Source organism: Oculina patagonica, chromosome 7, assembly GCF_052425735.1.
Source record: "Oculina patagonica isolate OP01 chromosome 7, crgOcupat, whole genome shotgun sequence".
Lineage (NCBI taxonomy): Eukaryota > Metazoa > Cnidaria > Anthozoa > Scleractinia > Oculinidae > Oculina > Oculina patagonica.
The window spans coordinates 10,782,295-10,803,259 of record NC_135764.1 but is presented as its reverse complement, the minus strand read 5'-3'; the positions used below and the strand labels follow the sequence as shown (position 1 = coordinate 10,803,259).

The 20,965-nt window shown below is 41.7% G+C and overlaps 1 protein-coding gene across 1 annotated transcript in view; it reads right to left on the bottom strand.

The window, feature by feature from the left end:
- Positions 1-1,445: 1,445 nt before the first annotated feature.
- The window catches only part of LOC144660674 (uncharacterized), a 50,113-nt gene continuing 30,593 nt past the window's right edge, over positions 1,446-20,965 (bottom strand). The window contains 13 exon segments of the mRNA XM_078521359.1: positions 1,446-1,846; positions 2,804-3,379; positions 3,978-4,559; positions 5,251-5,832; positions 6,645-7,226; positions 7,969-8,550; positions 8,941-9,522; positions 10,636-11,217; positions 11,954-12,146; positions 12,148-12,536; positions 14,444-15,028; positions 17,193-17,777; positions 17,900-18,472. Of these exon segments, the coding sequence (XP_078377485.1) occupies positions 1,842-1,846; positions 2,804-3,379; positions 3,978-4,559; positions 5,251-5,832; positions 6,645-7,226; positions 7,969-8,550; positions 8,941-9,522; positions 10,636-11,217; positions 11,954-12,146; positions 12,148-12,536; positions 14,444-15,028; positions 17,193-17,777; positions 17,900-18,472 (6,398 nt within the window). The 3' untranslated portion in view covers positions 1,446-1,841.

Here is a 20,965-nt window from a genome sequence, read left to right as displayed (position 1 = left end):
ACTTGTCTCAAGCATTTGTTTTCGGTTTAATAAAAGGCCAGTTCCGCCTTCCCCCACTTTAGTAGGGCGTAGTAAACACAAAAATATCACAATAGGAAGTCGTGGAGCAATGGGAAGTTGAAAGAACGACTTTGAAAAGTGGACATTTTTTATTATTGTTTTCCTGTGATACTTAAAACCAGTTTCGATTTACGCTTTTGTGTTTTGATTTTGTAGCTGCTTCAGCTATTCAATGACCCTGACAGTATACTTTATTTGTTGACATGGCATTTGCCATGAAAGAACATAACTTTTAGTTTTAGTGGGCGATTTGGGTGTGCTCAAAAGTTTTCTTCTTGTAATTTCGCAACAATAAGTTGTAGCCTCAGGGGTTTTCATTGTTATCTCAAGTACCGGATGTTTTAAAAAAGCATTAGGAAGGCTTGTCGTAAGCATTAGCACGTATTAGCAATAATGTATTTTTGGGTAGCAGCTAAGCACTACTCGTTTTCGTCCCCATAGCTCTTTCGTTTCTCTTAGCCGGCTTGGCACGAGAAAACCAAGGGCTCTGGGGACAAAGGATTTTTAAAAACAGAAAGGCTGACCGTACGGTGGAGGGATTTAACTTGTATATTTTCTTCCAATATTTCGTCAGGCACGGCCTGACTTCCTGACTTCATCACGGCCTGACTTCATCATTCCCTGATGAAGTCAGGCCGTGCCTGACGAAATATTGGAAGAAAATATACAAGTTAAATCCCTCCACCGTACGGTCAGCCTTTCTGTTTTTTAATTTCTTCGTACAGTATTTATACAATTTGCTGATAAGATCCACCAGGATCCGGTTCTTTGTGTTGTCCGTTGGCCCTTTCTGACTTTCTGAAGTTAAAAGTGTTCATAGGATTTTTGAATTAATTCGAATTTTTTGATTGGCTGTTTGGAACAAAGAATTCCTAAACGGAAGTTGAAAACGTAATGACTCTCTCATACACTCTTTTGAAACGTCATGACTGCATACATGAAGACCGAAAGTCCTAGAATCAAGGGCTGGAAATCCTGTGTCCCCAGAGCCCTTTGTTTTCTTGTGCCAAGGCCCAGCCGTCTAAGAGAAACGAAAGGGCTATGGGGACGAGAATGAGCACTGCTTAATAGCTTCCAATGGTCACGCCCTAGATCGAGATGAGTTTGAGATCACATCACATCACTAGCACTGGATCCCCTATTTCCGTGAACTCGTAGAGGTCGATCGTGGAGTTCGACAGGCCGCCATCTTGGTCCCTGATTGGAGCGAAAACTGGGGAAGGCATTTTGCACTCTCCCCAGTTTTCCCTCGCTTTCAGGAATCAAGATGGCGGCCTGTGAACTCAGCGATCAATCTTTACCAGTTCACGGAAAAATAGGGAACTGTGAAAAGTCTACAAGATATCAAAATTGGGGATTTTAGCAAAAACTACGAAAGTACACAATAGGGAACACATAGGAACAAGCTTTTATTTTGTTATTTTCTAATTTACAGTATCGTTAAAACTGGTTATGAAATACTGTGCAGTTTACAAAAATAAGTTATTTTTAACCCCTTAAAGAGCATGAAGACTAAAACGTAAAAGTTTTCACCGATGTTCTTGTCGAATAAATGAGTTAAGAACTTAAGTCTAAAATATATGTTGCTACTGTTTTAAAATGTTGGTGTTCTTTTCTTTGTTTTTCAGCCTTGCTTCTCTTTCCATCTCTTGACTTTTATACATTATTTTTTCGTGTGCTAGTTTAAAATATTCGCCTTCTTTTACATTACATTACAATATAGATTATCGTGTTATTTTATTCGTTACTTAGGCGATTTCGAGAGACAAGATAAAGGGCAGTTATCCTGAAAGAAAAAGGAACAAGACATGTCAGGAAAGATGAAAACACTATCCCTTAAACATAATTAATAAGTAAAAGGAATGCCATGAATAGATCGGAGGGAAAAGCGATAGCAGAGGGGGTGGGGGAGGGAAGGACGGAGGGGGCAATAGAAGTGGGAGTTTAATTGTGCCGACCTTTCTTTCCACCCTTTCCTAAATCAACCCTTCCAATCATCATAAGTACAGACCATCCCGGCCCAACCGTGATCAAAATCTTCTTTCTTCACACTACATCTAGCATTGTTAAGCATTCATGTAAGAAGAAGATAGAGAATCATCAACTAGGTGGGAAATGTCTTGATATAGAGTCAGATTCACAGCGCTACAATTAATACCATTCTGAGTTTGGATTGGAAGGTTAAAGGCTCAGAAAACAGGCCCTCTCAAGAGGATTTGGGGTGGGTCTTCCTTTACCCCTAGATTATTTTTAAGGCCAGTTATCCCTTTCCATAAAATTTGGGGTCCAAAACAGTCCAGGAATGGCAGTTACTAAGTAATGTATCAAACACAAGAGACTGTTTTATCGAGATATCCAACCAACGAGCTGAGAGTTGAAAATACGACGCGCAGCAGACTATTTTTGACGAAATTCGATTGTTTGATATATCTTGTCAATCGTAACAAAAACTACGGAGTAAACGGAGAAATAAAAGCGTAAAAATCTATGCTAATTAAGACCGGATATCGAAACTTCCTTCACGGTTAAGATTTTCGTTGTTTTAACTTGATGAATTATTATGATTGAGAAGTTGAATTTAAGCTCACTGAAATCGGGTATATTTTTACATCCTTCCCAACTACCTTTCTTTGTGGTTGTAGATATCCGTTATCCATATAGCTATTTTCCCATTTTTCTTTTATCCCTAAACCATCTAACGGGCCTGAGTGAAGCGAGCTTCTAAAACTGCAAAATTACCTACCTCGACACATCTTGTCACTCAGCTCTTCTGCAATTCTTGCGAGTCCTTCGAATGTCTTCACCAACATTACTTTCTGATCGCTGTTCGTGACTGATCGCAGTTCGTCATAACGCACTTCGTTACCAATACCAACCGCATAAACGTCGACGCGCCTCCGTCTGAGCGGTTCGACAGCGTACCTTAGCGGTATTGCATCGAAAGTTCTGGTTTGGTGTCCTTCAGTCAACAACACCGCAACTCTTCGAACACCAGCTCTCATGCCAGATCTACTGTGAAAAACGCCGCTCGAAGCAACCCGCAAAGCCTTGTCAATCCGGGTCCTTCGACCAAGATACGGGACATCTCGTAAGGCTTTGTTAAATCCCCGGATGTCGTCGTGATCTCCCAGTTTGATTTGGACTCTGGCGGTGTCGCTGAAGATAACGACACTAGCGTGGGTCCCAATCGAGGACATGCGCAGTGTCTTGGCGAGGCTGCGCACAAAGTCGAGGAGTTTTTTGAAATTTTGTAAGCCAACGCTTTCGGAGGAGTCCACCAAGAAGCTGACATCCATTACACGCTCGCATCTTGGAAGGGCTGTTTGAAAGAAAGAGAATTAGATTACAATCTTAAATATGTCTCAGTAGAGGATAGGCCTGGTTCTTAGTAAACGTATCTAAAGAAGCTTTCGGAGAATTTTCCATTTATTCTCTTATTAAAAGCTTGTGCCAGAACCCACGAGATCTCCCAATGTTGCCGTATTTGAATTGCGTCATTGTAAGGTTGCTTAGCAACGTGTTTGAAAGAAATCGCGGGCTCGGTGTTACCTTGCGTAGCCGCCGGGGTTTTGCGCGCAAGTGCATTGTCTCGGCGGTAGAGACTCCAAATTCTCCTTACGCCTTAGCCACTCTCGTTAGAGGCTACGCCGCCAAAAGAGGGTATTCGCGCACGAACTCCGCCAGCTAAGTACACTAGATCAGTGTATTCTCTTAGCTGGGATTTTGACCGAGGAGGGGTACTTATTTCCCTGACTTCGTAGGCAACAACGTTGAAGAAATATAACAGAGATGCAGCTAGAGAAATGTATCCAGTTATAATGAATAAAGTTCGTTTTTATTCCTTAAAGCCTGTTTTAATCATTTAAAAGTAATATCGGAAACATTCAAAACGCACAAGATTCATTTAAGCGTCTTACCTCCACTTTCGCAGGTATCCTTCGATATTCTGCGCAGTTGAAGTGCCAAATCATCGTACGTTTGCACAAAATACAAGTCTTTCTGTTGTTGTGTGAGCAGGTACAATTCTTCCCGTCCTTCCTCACTTCCAATAGAAACCACAAACACCCTGACACCTGCGCGTTTCAAAGGCGCCACAGCCTTGTCCAACGGGACGAAATCAGGCGCGTCGGTGTTGATTCCGTCCGTTATAACAACCATGATCTTTGGGATGTCCTTTCGCATGCCTTCTTCTTCGGAAAACAGCTTTTCACCCGCTAGCACAAGAGCGCGGTCAAGCCGAGTGTAACCTCCATCGTAACGAACTTTATCCAATGCATCACGGAATTGATCGCTCGTAAGTTCTTCGGAAAACCAAGCGTTTATCGTCGGTACGATGCTGAATTGAACAAGTCCGACGCGACTTCCGACCTTGTTTTTAAGGAAGGAGTTTGCCATGAGCCCGATGAAATCTTTGGCTTGTTGGAACTCGGTTGGTGTTATGCTGCCTGAGGAGTCGAGCATGAAGGCAACGTCCATGATGTTATCGCAAGCGTTGATTTCTGGAAGAAAATACCACAACAGAATGTCATTAGTACTTATTCAATACAGTGTCGTATCGTTTGTTTAGAAGAAGGCGGCGTGGCCGAAGGGTTGCGGCGTTGGGCTTGTTATCCTATCAGCTGCCACTAGATGGATTTGTGTCCGGTGATCCCGAATTCAACTCTTCCACGCTCTGTACATAAAGAGCTGTTCAACTTCCCACCAGTTGGGACATACTAAGGTTGGGATTTTTAACAAATTTCTGTTTATTTACAAAATTGCTTTTTTGATTTTTACTTATTCAAGGCCCACAATGTAAACTACTGGGACACCAGTAATTGTTATTACCCTATAAAGTTATTTTTGTTGTTCCGCTTTAAAATTAGGATTTTAAAGTGGCTTTATTGTCTTTCAGCCCTTTTGCCAATTTTCGGTTAATATTAAAACAATGATATCAAACGAATCCTTGATCGTTTGTGAACAAGTTAAATCATTTTTTGACATAAGAACTTACCATGTCAACATAACAAAACACCCCTGAGTTTAATTTTAAAAGCTTATAACTTAGAAACGAGTTCGATCAGCATGTCTTAACTTAACGTTTTTGCTTAGTTAATTGGGAATTTGAGGGAATTGGAGCCACCTTGGGTCAAAGGCGTGTCTTAAGAAAGGTGTAACAATAATCTTATTTTATTACAATAGTAATAATACCTGCACTTTCACATGTGGCAATGGACAGCTGCCTCACTCTAGTAGCGAGTCCATCGTATGATGGCACTGCAATGACGTCATCGGTCCTATCCACAACGAGCTGTAATTCTTTTTCATTAACTTCGCTTCCAATCCCCACCGCAAAAATGCGCACACCCGCTGTCAAAAGAGGCGCCACAGCTTTCTTAAGGTCAAGGCCATCGGGAGCTTTTGACTGGCGTCCATCTGTTAGCAATACCATGACTTTGGCGACTCCGGCCCTGGCTCCGCTGCGTTCCGTCAGCAGCTCGGAGGACGCCAGTTGTAGAGCTTTGTCGATACGCGTTTCACCTCGTAAGTACGGTAGGGCGTCAACAGCGGCATTGAAACCTGCGTTGTTCATGTGGTCGGTAAATCGGATTGCGGTGGTTGCAGTAGAACCGTACTGGATCACAGCCGTTAGTGCCTTGCCTTGACCGATGATGAAGGAATTAGCAACGGCTTTGACGAAGTCCTTCATTTTGTTGTAGCTGGGTTCACCTATGCTTGCTGATGAATCCAGGACAAAGGCGATGTCTAAAGGAGCAGCACATTGCTTCAAAGCTGTCAAAAGACGAGATCAATATTTCAGTATATCGTCGTATATTACATGAGAGATTTTGGAAGTTAATGATAAATCTTTGTAACTTCGCAATTTGAGCACAGACAAATTTAAAAAGTTGAAATATAACTCTCTCAACTTCCAAAAACAACATGATATTCAAAACAAACTCTATAGTTTGGGCTTACACTCTGTGAAAATAGGCCTTACGGTCACACAGCCACGCTAGATGGCAAGACGCATACTGGAGCATACTGAAGTAGCTTTGTTTTGGACGCTGTCGCATTCTTTTGCCTTATAGCATGGCAGATTTTGTGCCATGTGACCGTTTCTGGAAAAAGGCGCAGTGCGTTTTCTATTATAAGCTTAAGGTTATGTATAATTTCACGCGTGGTTAGCGCGAGTGCACAAAAGGTGGCGGCTTTTTAACGGCTGGACCTCGCAAATGAGGTAAATCGTGAGTACGGTGACCTATCATTTTTTTCTGTTGTTTTAAATTGAATTGTAACTTTCTTTCTTTAGAATACATATGGACCAATTCTCAGTGTTGAAAAAGAAATAATCGTCGGAAACGTGAATTTAGCAAGCCACCGTGACTATAATCATGGTAATGTTTTAAGGATTTATTGGGAATAAACAAAATGCTGTTGCTCCTAAACATGCATGGACAACCCTCGTTTTTATTTCGAAATTTAAGTTCCTATAACACTAACAATCAATAGGCAAAGTTTGGTAAAAATCTCATTGCAGGTTCTATTTTAGTGGAATTAGAGGCCCAGCCATGGGGAGTTTATTATCGGATTTTTATTCTTACCTGCTTGTGCACACAGTTTTTTCGACACTAAATACAAAGAAGAAGGAAGGTCATCAAAACTGTCAACTGTAACGACATCATCATCTCCATCGACAACCCGGCGTAGCTCTGAAGGGCTGATTTGATTTCCGATCCCCAGAGCTATTCGTGCCACCTTTTTGTCTTTGAGTGGTTTGACTGCGCGAGCCATGGAAATCGAGTCCGGTGCCGGCGTTTGCCTTCCGTCGGTGAGTAACACGAGTGTGTTGGCCACGTAAGATCGCACACCCCCGGTGGCGCTGAACAGCTCCGTGTTTGCAAGCGATAAGGCGCGATCTATACGCGTGGTGCGTCCATAATAAGGTATATGATCCACTGCTTCCATGACGGAATGTGATCCATTGCAGCCGTTAAATGATTGTTGGACCGTTGCCATGTCGCTGTAAACCAGGGACCCAGCGCGCGCCAGGCCACTTCTGAGCTTTAGTGTGCTGGCGACTGCTTTGACGAACTCTTTCTGCTTGTCAAAGTTGGTTGTTCCAACACTACCTGAAGCATCCACCAGAAACGCGACATCCATTGCTTCATCACAAACTGGAGGTTCTGAAAATAGCAATGCACAGAGTCTCGTGTAAGAAAAATAAAATAAGTAAGTCGACCAGTTGGGGAGCAGGGAGCAGGGATGGCACAGTGATGAGAGCGCTCGCCTCCCACTAATGTGGCCCGGGTTAGATTCCTGGACCCGGCGTCATATGTGGGTTGAGTTTTTTGTTGGTTCAACTTCTCGTCCTTGCTCCGAGGATTTGTCTCCAGGTTCTCCTGTATTTCCTCCCTCCACAAAAAACAACACTTCCAAATTCCAATTCGATCGGAAATTCACGGCCCTACAAGCTTCTAGCTTTAAACCCGACCGTGCTTAAATAAAGGTAATATATTTTTTATAACTTGGGTAGCCATATATGGGCGGTCGATCGGTCGTAAGTAAGAAAGTGAGTAAAGCAGATTGCAGTATACACAAATTGGGACAGAATGAATAATCTGCCCTTATATAACCACTCAATCGTTGCTCTTCTCGTTTGCAGTTTCATTTGGAAATATTCTACGTCCAGTTAGAATTTTCTTACATTGAAAAATACAGAGTCGACGAAAACAAAAGTCGAAGGCAGCAGAGGTTGAGAAGAGAATTTTCCCTGGCTTGGTACTTTTGGTACGTTTATAGCAAGGGGAACGGGAATGGCATAATACTAACGCGCGCTTAACCTTGGTTTATCAAGTAAAGCCATCTTTACTAAAATAATGTGACCTAGCTGCATAAATATAGTTCTGACTTTGAATGTATACTTACTGGCCGCCTCACACATCATCTTTGACAAGGAGCCGCTTAAGCTGACAAGATCGTCATACGATGGCGCCAAGAGCACGTCTTGGTTATCAACTGACATAGCACGTAGCTCCTGAACGTCCACATTGCTTCCCATTCCCACTGCAAATATCTTAACATCAGCCTCGTGAAGTGGTCGTGCAGCTTCGTCAAGGCTCGTCGCATCTGGAGCAACAGTCTGCTTTCCATCGGTTAACAAGATCAAAATCTTCGGCACTCCTCGTCGTGTAATCGCGCCATTGGAGTCAAACATTGATCGAGCAAGCTTCAAAGCTCTGTCGATGCGCGTCACTCCGCGCTCGTGAGGCAAGCCATCCACAAGTTTATCAAACGAAGCCAGAGTTTTCTCTTCATCTAGTCTAACAGGTGCTGTGGCAAAGTTGCTGTAAAGAATCAACGCGATGCGGCTTCTTCCAGGTGCAATGTTCAGAGTTGCCGCCACCCTTTTCACGAACTCTCTTTCTTTTCGGTAATTTGAAGGTGTGAGGTTTCCAGACGAGTGGACTGCGAACACCACATCTGCTACACCATCACACTGTTTGTAGGCTTTTGGTTGAAAAATACAAAACAGAAAGAGGTTAGGTTGAAATGAAAATACGCGTTTTTATTATTCAATGTGCAAATAAACATCTTTTACCTTTAATGAATATCAGTGTGGTAAGCGGATTAAAAGTTGAGAAAAATAGAAAGGAAGGATATGTAATTAGTTGATGGAATGGGATATTCTTGGTGTCAATTATAGGGTCGAAACTGATACTCTTCAGGGGATCTCGGCAGAGAAATTACTACAGTTCTTAGGTTGTACCCCATCTTACATGTTTTCGAAGCCGTCAGCAATACCCGGAATTAATATTATTTTATAGGTGGCTTTCAAGCCTTAGCAATTCTTCGTGGTAAATTGGACAACTTGACCAATATTTAAAGAATATTTCTTACCAGCATCGAGGCAGATGCGCTTGAAAAGATAACTGACTTTGTCCACTAAATTATCACAAGAACGTGACACGATGACATCTTTGGCGTCTTCCGTTATGGAGCGCAGTTCATTCCAGTCCACCGAAGAAGTCACCCCAATGGCTATAACCCGAGCTCCTGCACGATGAAGCGGACTAACAGCATCCTTCAGTGCTTCAATGTTCTCCTCAGCAGGTTGTTTTCCGTTTGTTAATACGATGGCGACCTTTTGGACTCCGGGTCTTGCTCCACCCACATCAGTGAAAAGTTCGGTAGAGGCGACTTGAAGAGCTTTGTCGATCTGTGCCCTTCCTTTCTCGAGAGGAAGGTTGTCTATTGCTTGATTTAGATCAAATTCAGAGACATATTGTCCAAACTTAATCCGTATCGATGCCTCATTGTTGAACAGGATAACACCGACTTGTTGTTCGCCACCATTTGTTAAAAGATACGTGGATGCCTCTTTGACGAAATCTTTAATTCTCTGATAGTCTCGTGGTGACATGTTGTCTGATGATTCCACCAGGAATGCAACGTCTAATGGAACATCACATGTCTGTGGTGCTTCAAAATCGAGGAAAAATGATAAGTGTCTCTACATTGTTTAATTGTGTTTGTGATACCTTTTTTCCACAAGAAATACAGTACTTACCCGCTTATAAGAACCCAATTTTTTCAAATTTAGCCTAAACGGGTTCTTATGTGAATGGTGCTTAGTGGAATTTTAGGCTACGCAGGTTCTTAAATAGGTTCTTATTTAATGATAAATATATTATACACCTGTGAATGGTAGAATAAGCAACTTTCACTAGTCAAACTTGTTTATTAAGCCAAAAAGACGCCTTACTTATTTAATTAACAAGAAAATTTGGAGTCCGAAAACAATTTGGGAGTCCGAAAACAAATTGAACCCTGTTTTTTTAGGTTAATTTCTATAAGAACCTTTCTATAAGAACCGTAGCGAATTTTGATCGAAAAGCTGACGTTCCGAGTGTTGGCCCTTCGTCGGGCTCTTCGTCACTTTGCTCTGACGTAGGGCTAACGAAATTTGCCACGGCGGTTTACGCACTTTTATCAACTTCCAGTTGGTAATCAACTAAGCGTACCACAGGTAATTCCCTCTCAAGCATTATGTCACGCTGCCCCAACATTTTACAAATACCCATTTATACTTCTGGGTGGAGGCACTGTTAGACTAGAGTGCCATGCCCAAGAACCCAACTAGAGAATGATATGGACAAAGGTAAAATAGGTAACGTCTGTGTTCGAGCCTAGTAGCTCCTCAGGCCGGAGCTTATCCCGTTTTCAGTAGCATTCACCGTCTAGGAGTATTTCTACTTTCCTATGGTTGGGAAGCTTGTCCATGGCAGGGTTACCCCCCACCATTAGTTCGCCGGTACTCATGCTTACTTATACACGGTACTTAAACACATGGGTGGAGAGAGGCATTATGACAGTAAAATGTCTTGTCCTAGGGCACAACACAGTGACACCGGTCAGGGCTCGAACCCGGACCACTCGATCCGGAGTCCAGCGCACTAACCTTTAGGCCACCACGTCTCCCATGATATGGACAAGATGAAGTAATACAATTGAGTTCAAGCCCTGATAGGCATAAAGTAGTGAAATATATATGTAAGAAAGAAAAATAGTAAGAAAAAAGTGCTGTGTAAATACCTGCAGCATTGCATATACTTGTAGCAAGTGGTTGCACGTAACTAGATAAACTTTGGAGGGAAGGTGCCAGTAAGACATCGCCATCTCGTGCAGCCATTTTTCGAAGCTCCTTCTCGTCTGCCAGTTCTCCGATTCCAAGCACTAATGTCGTGACCCCCAGCTCCTCTAAGCTTGTAGCTGCTTCCTCCAAAGGTGTTACGTCCAAATCAGGAGTTTGCCTCCCGTCAGTCATGATCACCATGACTCCGGGAATGTCCTCTCTTCTGCCCCCTTTCTCAGTCATGAGCTCTTTGGAAGCCATGACAATGGCTTTGTCAATCCGAGTAGTCTTGCCATGATACGGAAGCGCTTCAAGGGCACTGGTAAACTCCTCGTGGTGATTGTAATCTGAGAATTTGATCGCTACAGAGGCCCTGTCGCTGTACGTTATAACACCAGCCTTGCTGTGCGAGGGAGTGACATCAAGAGTCTGAGTGACCGCTTTGATGAAGTCCTTCTGTTTACGAAAACCTTCTTTGCCAAGACTGCCCGAGGAATCCACCAAGAAAGCAACGTCAACTGGATTCCTGCATGTGGAAAATCCTGAACGCAAAAATAACAACATTGAGATGATTAATTTATTGTTTTCTTCCCCGAGACTCTTGATTTCAAATTAAATTCGGGCAATTTTATCCAACATGTAGTTGATTTATTCAATTATGGGCTATTGTAGGCTTGAACGTTTCTCAAAGTCCAAATGTTTAATAAAATAGTTGCAACTAGATTTTAGTTAAGTTTTAGATAGGTGTCCACAAATAGTAGAGGAGACTTTTCCTTTTAGTTGAAAATTTTCGACACGTTAATAAAGCTATTATTATTTTTATCGTGACGTTTGTAAAAGCTTGCCACGAAATCATTGGCCTAAGTACTCGCGTTCTTAGTGTTAAATAGAAAATTAAGTACAGGGCTTTTGTCTGAAACCCGGTCAGGTTCTCCCCACCCCAACACAAAAACCCAGTTTTAGTACCATTCCCTTCCCTCTAAAAAGGTACCAGGTCTTATACGAGACCACTTAAATTTTTCCTTTATGTCGAGGGAAAACCAACGTCTTTTTCACCCTTTTTCTGATTGCCTAGTCAAAAACATTTTGAGTTTTCTGTTTTGTTACGCTGCCATAAGGTTATATCTTATGCTTAGCCACCATATACTGACAACAGAAGGGTGAGCAACTTTCTAAAGATAAAATTGCAACTTAAACTGACTTTAAGTATACTTTTTCCATTAGTTATGACCGTTGTAAGCCCCTTCCATACGTTTTGCATAGACAGAATAAACAAACCTGCACTGTCGCACGCCATCTTTGCAACTTGCCGCGTTTTCATCATCAGAATTTCGAACGACGTCTGTAGGAAAACATTCTCGTCTCTAGTAACCAAGGAACGAAGTGATGACACATCCGCCTCCTCACCGACACCCATAACGAACACTGCTACACCCAATTGTCGAAGTTTTCGAGCGACAGCGTCAACCAAGACTGCTATCTACTGTTTGATTCTGTGTGCCAGTTGTCACCAACACTAAGATCTTCGCCACTCCAGGTCTTGCACCACCTTGGCTAACCAGCAACTTGGTAATAGCTACGTTAAGGGCTTTGTCGATCCCAGCGTTGCCTCGTGTGTAGGGTAGTCTATCGACAGCTTCTTTGAAGTCCTCGGCCTGTAAGTGGTCTCCGAATTTAATGTTTAAAGTTGCTTCTTTTCCGGAAAGAACGACCCCTGCACGGCTTCCGGTCGGCTGTATACCAAAGCTTTCTGCGATTGCTTTAACAAAGTCTTTTTGTATCTGATAGTTCTCGATGCCTATACCATCTGATGCTTCCATTATAAACGCAATATCGACGGCATTGGTGCATGGTTCTGGAGCTGCAACGTGGAAAAGGAAAATGATTTGAAACAATGAATAATTAAGACAGATTTTCTTAATGTGCAACCAAATTCTTAAAATTACTATATGAAAAAAGATAACGGACTGAAATCAGAAATTAGATTTATAGTTTAAGCTTGGGAGCTGAGTTTCAGCTCTTCTCGCGCCTGGGTTCAACCCTTATAAAAGGAGCGCGGAAGAGAGAGTTTAGGGACGGGACTAGCGGCTTTGGGGACGAGAATAACATTAAATTTCCTTCTTGGTTCACCCTTCTAATCGATAAGTTGTCCCAGCTAAGCGAGTTAAGAAAATAGTTAGAGTTTCGAAGTGTGTGAGTGTGAGTATCGCTGATCACGACATCATCTTATTCTTATGTAAACAAAAAACATTCAACACAGTTTTTTTTTTCATAAATCTCTCTTTTTAAAAGTTTTTTTTTACATTTTTGAAAATCCGTCTCTAAGTGGAACTGTAGCCAGACTTGTTTTCTAAGGGTTACCTACACGGAGCATTTTTTTTGGGTTAAAACGTCATTTCCTTTCTACTTGCTAGGTTATTACTTTTGCACGCTACGCATACCTACATTTTGTCGTAAAGGCAAACACACTTTGTCAGCGGAGTTCTACTACAGCGCCATTTGCCCCGCCATTTTGATTCAAAGAAATGGAATTGAATTTCCAAGTCAACACACTGTTCTGTTTCCGTTTTTTAAGGCCTAAACTTCACCTCTAAATGCGAGCATTGCAGAACGGAAACTATAATCTTCAAAACGTCCGAGATGTTTGGATTTTAGCTAGTACTCATGGTCAGTAATCATAAGGTATCGTTTGCATTCATTTAATATATTTTTTTGTTAAGCTCAATACTTTATAGATCGATATCTAAATTTAACTCGAGAGTTCAGTTTCAGTTGTCCTTTAGGGTATACCTAAATGAGAAAATGCCCTGGATTGAAAAAGAAAAATGCCCGATTTAGCGGGAGGTTCGAGTCATTTCTACATAACAGGGTTCGACAGTTAGACTTAGCCAACTGTATGTATAACTACTAGAATTGCGTTGTTGTTTTCTTTAGAAGTCTGATCTTCACAAGTGACGTTTACAAGTCAGATTAAATTTGCTATATAAATCACGAACGTTGTATGATTCAAACGACTAAAATGAAGACAAAAATCATGATTTACTTCAAGAATATATGCAGCTCAAAAAATGGTCTTAGGATAAATTACAAATTGGGTGAAAAATAAATCAAGAAAAGGTTCTATAGGCCTTCTATAGGTTCTGCATAGGCGTATGTGGCCTATTTTTTGTATTTCCATCCGCCGTTATTCGGTCCTCTGACCGCAGATCTGCTGTATTTGAAACTTGCCTAGATTCCACAATAATTTAAACTCACTGGTACATTTCAACAGTATTTCTGAATATAGTTTTACAAAAGGGGTCTATTTACGAAACACTAAAAAGAAAATTAGATTATTATATAAACATCAGTGAATCGGTCTTCCGCCACGGAAACATGTATTTTGTGTGCCCCCTGGTGTCGCCGGCTCTTCGGGGCGGGACATGTCGTCTCCGACACATTTTGCTCTTCATTTCGGATGGTCGGCTCTTCGGAAAATCGTCTCGTTAGTAGGTATATATGACAGGGGGATGAACTCTCGCTGCCTCGTCGCTGCGCTCACTCGTGAGATTCGATGAACCTCCCTTTCCTCTATATATTCGGCCCTACATGAGGATATTTACAAAATCAACAGCTCTTGTATTTGATTCAGTTCTGTGACACAAATACCCAACACGCAATGCTGCATTGGACAGAAAGCGCGAATTTTCTATCGCTATAAAAGAACAGCTGAAAGAATGAAAATGCACGTAAAATGAGTAATTTGTTACAAGTTGCAAAATTTAGTACCTGCAATTTCGGATGCTGCTGCACTGACTCTTTCAGCCGCCGCTGCCAAAGCCCGGAAAGAGTCAGCGGCAATTATGTCTTCTTCGTCCTCCACAAGCGCGCCAAACGCTTTCTCGTCAACATCATCGCAAACAGGCGTCACGAGGATCCGGACGCCGTTTCTTCGCAAAAGAGCGACGGTTTCATTCAGTCGACTAGAACCCTCCGAAGGATCTTGCTGACAGTTCGACGATACTATGACAACCGTCCTTGGCACAGCAACCCGGGAGGTCCCTAATGGGGAGAACAACTGTGCAGCCGCCATTTCCAGAGCTTGATCAATCCCTGTACGTCCTCCAAGGAAAGGAAGAGAGTCGACGCTTCGTATGAGGCCTTCTCTGGTTTGTTGGTCGGAGAAATTAATAGTAAGATCTGTTTCGTTACCATACGACATGATGCTTACTCGGCTCAAGTTTGATGATATTGTAAAACTTCTGACGAGGGACTTGACAAAATTTTTCTCCCTTTCGAAGTTGAGGGCACTTATGCCGTCGGATGTGTCGACGAGGATAGCGACGTCCATCGGGTGAATGACTCGCTTGGGTTCTAAGAAAGATAGGAAACGAGATTGATAATAATGAATCAGTGACTGAAGCGAGAAAGAAAAAAACGTTTGCGCAATACTAGCAGTTTATTCGTACGTACACCTTTTTTAACGATTTTCTATCGACAGACTTTTTTTAATGGCGTATTTCCACTTGATAGTGGAAAATACACAAACATGTGGCCCTCTAAAGGTGGACTTCCACTGTCGCGTTTTTGTTGACACACGTTAACGTACGTAAAAATTGTGAACGTACGTAAAAATGAAATTTTACGCGCGCCATTACGTGCGTCGAATTTACGTTGTCCAATTTCCAGTGCCACGTTTTTTTCTTGGTATTTACGTACGTTACACACACATATACGCACGTAGCGATCGCGAGTGTTTTCAAAAAAGTTGAACTGAGTTTAACTTTTTTCGCGGCTGTCTGCGGTTACGCAGCGATTTACCCAATCATACTTTTGGATTTTGTCACATGACACCACTTGCCATGTGGAAAACCATTTTGTTTTAAATTGCCGTTGATTTACATGGGAAAACATTCAGATGTAGAAGCACTTCTCATCGAGAAAGCCCAAACATTTCCAGCAATAATCTATAGAACTGACTACAGAACCAAATTTCAGGAACACAGTAGTAAAAAAAAAACGCCTGGCGTCAGGTCACGTAGGCTTTGAACCGGCAATCCGGAAAGGTCGCCTCAAATCTTTTTTAATTGATGGTGTCTTTCGGAAGTAATTATAAAATGCTTCTTGGTCATATTCACGCATTTCTTTTACTAGCGTGTGGTACAAAGTGTTTTCATGGCAGCCATGTTGCAGGAGTCAAACAACAAGATATTTGCATAAAAATGTTACTGATTTTTTTCCCAAAGGAAAAACAATTTATTGTTTCACTCCTCCAATATGGCCGCCAATAACACACTCTATTCACCAACTTGATAATTTAGGATGGCGGGCTTTTACGTACGTTCAACGCCCGTAAAAAAGAAACGCTTTTTATTACTTTTTACGCGACAGTGGAAATTTGCCTACGTATCTTTTTTTACGCACGTTTTACGTACGTAAATATTTACGCGTCAGTGGAAATCCACCTTCATAGAATAATTATACAATGAATAAACATGGCGCCCCACTCGTTGGGCTATAGAAAGATGATGTATTTTAAAAACTGACTACCATGTTAAATATACTAAAACGTTCGAAACATTGAGCCTCTTCAAGCGAACACCTCTATTTTACGGGCACTTTAGTTGGACACTAGAGAGAGAAAGGCAATCTAATAAAAGCACGCCAAGCAAAACGTTAAGAATATAATAATGATATGATAATTATTCTCCTTGGGTGGAGCGAAGACAAGCCAGGTGAATGGGAAGATGACTTCCCCCCCCAACTTACCACGCATCCGCAGACAAGCTTAGAATATTCAAGCACTCTTAGGAACATGATGGTGAATTAAATTGTATTTTTGATTATGGATTTACGTCGTAATGATTGTTTACTTAACCGACCCCTGTGTTAGAGCGGTTTTCATTTGAGTGTCGAAAGTAAATAATAATAATAATAATAATAATAATAATAATAATAATAATAATAATAATAATAATAATAATAATAATAATAATAATATTAATAATAACTTTATTTAACGAGGGTAAAAACACTTTACAGTTAAATTGCGTTTGCTTTGGTTTTGCATTGCTACGCTTAGTGATTGGCTTAAAAATCTCAAGCCACTTTCTCAGCCAATCAGAACTAAAACCAAAACCAATCGTGATCGCTCGCGCACGTTTTCCCGCGCTTCGTGTCGGCCACATGTATTTGCTTCGAGTTTTGATTGGTTCACTGGATTGTCTGTGGCCTTTATGATTGGCCAGAGTAATTACTATGGTTTTGGTTTACGACACTCAATTGAAAACTGCTCTACCACAGGGAGTCAGTTTATGACATACTGAACGTTTCTCTTTTTTTGATCAATGGTGTTTTCGCTTGGAAAACGATGCTATCTGAACAAAACCGACGTGCATTTTGCAGCTTTAATTTCCCTCGAGCTGCGTTTAACTGTAACATATAGGGTTATAAACTAATAACAATGAAACAATGTCAAGATTTCTTGGGTTGGTCTTATAGGAAAATATACTAGACTGGTTATTAAAAATATGTTTACCTGCAGCCTTACATGCTAGTAAGGTAAGTTTCTCTGCCAAGTCACTGAGTCTCTCGAATGATTCGACCCCTAGCAAGTATTCCTCGCTTCCAACCAACACACGCAATTCTTGAAGATCGACTTCTGGTCCGACACCAACTGCAATCACTTCAACACCATCTGTTTTATATTGGGCCACTGCTTTCCTCAGAGTGTCGTACTCAGTTAAGTTGGATTCTAAATCCGTCAAAAGAACAGCCGTCTTTGGGATTCCAAGTCTTGCTCCACCTTTTACAGAGAACAGGCCATCCAGTGCGAGATCAAGCGCCTTGTCAATTCTTGAACCTCCTCCTTTGAACTTGAGAACATCAATGCCGGCTTGAAGACTATTGGCGTTGGAATATTTATCAAATGTGAAATCGACGCAAGCTTCCGCATTGTATGAAATTACTCCTATACGACTCCCGGTGAGAGAGATAGGCAGGCGGTTGGAAACAAGTTTGACAAAGTCCTTTTGGGCCTGGTAACCAACCTCTTCAGCGTTACTTGAAGAATCCAATAGGAAAGCGATATCCATAGGTATTAAACAAGAGGGATCACGCCGTACTGTAACAAAAAAGTTAGAAATACAAGTAAATATAAAAAACTGATAAGACTGCAAAGAAATTAAAGAAAAATTAAGTGTGCAAACCAATAAAACGCGACATTTAGCATTAAACAATACACACCAGCCAGTTCGCAAGCCCTCCTGGCAAGGTTGCCAATTTTCAGTATCAGGTCTTGGAAGTCATTGGTCACCATAACGTCCTCGTCAGACTCCGTTACCAGCCGTAGTTGATCTGCGTCAACACCACTGCCAATACCCACGGCTAGAACGCGAACGCCTGCCTTTCGCAAGGGCTCTGAGGCCTCTCTCAAGTCTTTGGCGTCTTCTGTTTGGGTCTGGGTACCGTCAGTTATTAGCAGGGCAATCTTTGGCACACCCGCTCTGGCTTCTGGGAAGATCTCAGTGGCCGCTACATCCAGCGCTTTGTCGATTCGTGTCAGGCCTCTCTCGTAAGGTAGAGCATCCACAGCTTTCCCGAACTCCTCCGTGGTCGCAAACTGGCCGAATCGAGCTTTTACTGAAGCTGAATTACTGTACAGAACCATGGCTGCTTGACTCTTGTCTGATGCTATGCCGAAACTGTTTGCTACTGTCTTGATAAAGTCCTTCTGTTTCTCGTAGTTCCTTCTCCCAATGCTGCCCGAAGAATCAATGATAAATGCCACATCCACGGGAGAGTTACAGGGCGGTGGTGCTAATGAGATAGAAATGCAAGACATCAAGTGTCAGTTGTACTCTCTGCAGACTCGGCAAATCTCATTCATTTCTCAGCCCTTACATCGAGAGTTCAAGAGCTTTTCATAAGATTTTTCTATCAAGGTTAACAAGCAAAATTCGTGAAAAGTCATGCTAAAAGAGGCTCTAGCTGTAACAAGAAAATGCTATCTTAAACAAGTAAGTCTTAATTGCTCGTGTAAAAAGATCGTAGCATCTGATCGCTCTTATTTCAGATGGTAATTTATTCCACAGTCCAGGGGCTGCTACTTTAAATGATTTGTCTCCAAGGGTTTTCTTGGTCTTTACTCTTGATGGCTCCAACAAAAGTTCCTTGTACGATCGCAGGTTGAATCTTGTTTGTTCTCTAATCTTGATTAAGTTACAAATATAAGACGGTGCGACGCCATAAATTGCCTTAAAAGTTAGGATCAACATTTTGTACTTGATCCTAAAACATACCGGAAGCCAATGAAGACGTTTGAACATAGGTGTAATGTGGTCAAATTTAAGTGTCCGGCCCGGACAATTTAACGCTTGCAAACTATTTAATTCTTAGTAAATAATAAAGATGGTAAATTTAAAGCTCGGTAATAAATAATGAAGATGAAGTATTCAACATGACACGAGCATAAGACAAAGAAAAAATCTGAGTCCCCGACGGGAATCGAACCCATGGCCTCCCAGATACCGGTTGGGCGCTCTCATAGGCGTACGAGGCGGGGGGGCGAGGGGGGCTGCAGCCCCCCCAGTGCCAAAATTTTCGGGCAAAATGCTAAGAATCGGGCAACAAGCCAGAGAAAAAATAGAAAATAAGCAGACAAATCTAAAATACAATAGAACGAATTATATCAACAGAAAAAGTATTGGAAATATACCGAACTTTGTGGTTTAAAAGTCAAATTCTTATTTATCTGCTTCTTTCCTCTCGCAAACTGCTATAATCATATTCGATTTTCTCGCAATTCTGATGATTCAGCTGCAATCAGCTTTTCCATAGCTTGACGTGCGCGCGGTGGACCCAGTTAAGACTGAAACAAACTGCGATCGGTTAAAATGTAGAAGCTGCTTCGACCCATTTTCCCTAATTTTCACAATTTTAAAAACTTTTAAGTGGGGGAAAAACAATGGAAATTTCCTCCCCAAAAATTAAATACTTTTATTTTTTTCCGAACTAAAGTGAATAAATAAAATATTTCCGGAAAAGGCCGTTCAGTGCATGACATCTTCGGGCAACGCCACGAGATAATTAAGAACATCGTTTCCTTCAGCGAGCAGGCAAGCTTTGTACACAACTATTTTAACGCACGTTCTGTTGTCCATTTCGTATGCCTGTTCATTCGGCTTTCAACCCATTCCATTTTTTTTCGGGCAACAAGGTCTCCGCCTCCCCAGGTCCGAAGGTGCCCGTACGCCTATGGGCGCTCTAACCAACTGAGCTACGAGAGACTCGTTGTGAGCTGGGACATTTACTAGCTTTTTATTTACCATTTTCTTGTGGGGAATATACATAGGCATACGAGCCGGGGGGCGAGGGGGGCTGCAGCCCCCCCCAGTGCCGAAAATGTTCGGGCAGAATGCTTAGAATTCGGGCAAAAGCCAAGAGAAGAAATAGAAAATAAGCCGACAAATCTCAACATTACTTTCACAACGAATTACATCAACAGAAAAAAGTATTGGAAATATACCGAACTTTGTGGTTCAAAAGTCTAAATTTATCATTTATCTGCTTTCGTTTCCTTTCGCAAATTACTATAATCATATTCGATTTTTTTTACAAATTCTGCGTGACCCCTTAGTTTGATTCAGTTGCATCATTTTGAATTGGCGAGGGCGACCAAAAGATAGTATTTCCACAGCTTGAAAGTTTGCGCGCGGTTGATCCAGTGTAAGACCTCGAAACAAAGCTGTTACAAATGCGATGAAGCTAATGCTTTTGACTCAAATGTATGCCAGTCTGCTTAGGGCTAGCTCAAAACTTTCAACAAAATGATTTAACCCAACTTCCCCTGAATGTTTCACACGCTTTTGTATACCTTTCAAGTGGGGGGGGGGGGGGGGGAAACAATGTAAATTGGCTCGCCAATAAATATTTTTTTTATAAAACATATTTTTTAATGAATAAATAAAGTATTTCGGAGAAACAGGATAAGTGGCAGTTCCTTACGTCCATCCTTGGTCGGGTTCCCTCCTTGCCCGTGAACTATCTTAGGTTGTAGTAAATGCAAGACTTTAGTTTTTGGAAATACGTTAAAATATATTTTTAGAGCTTCAACAGTGAAGGCTGCAGGCCTAATTTGAGCTTGCAGAACGAGATTCATTTGACGAGCTCGCCGCTCAAAAACAACCAGACGCACCAAATTATTAGTATTATTCCTAATTAGTGGTCCGGAACGCATGTAATGAAAATTGAATCACCCAGATCTAATCTGCTCCAACATTTAATTCCAATATTACAAACAGTGGCATAGAA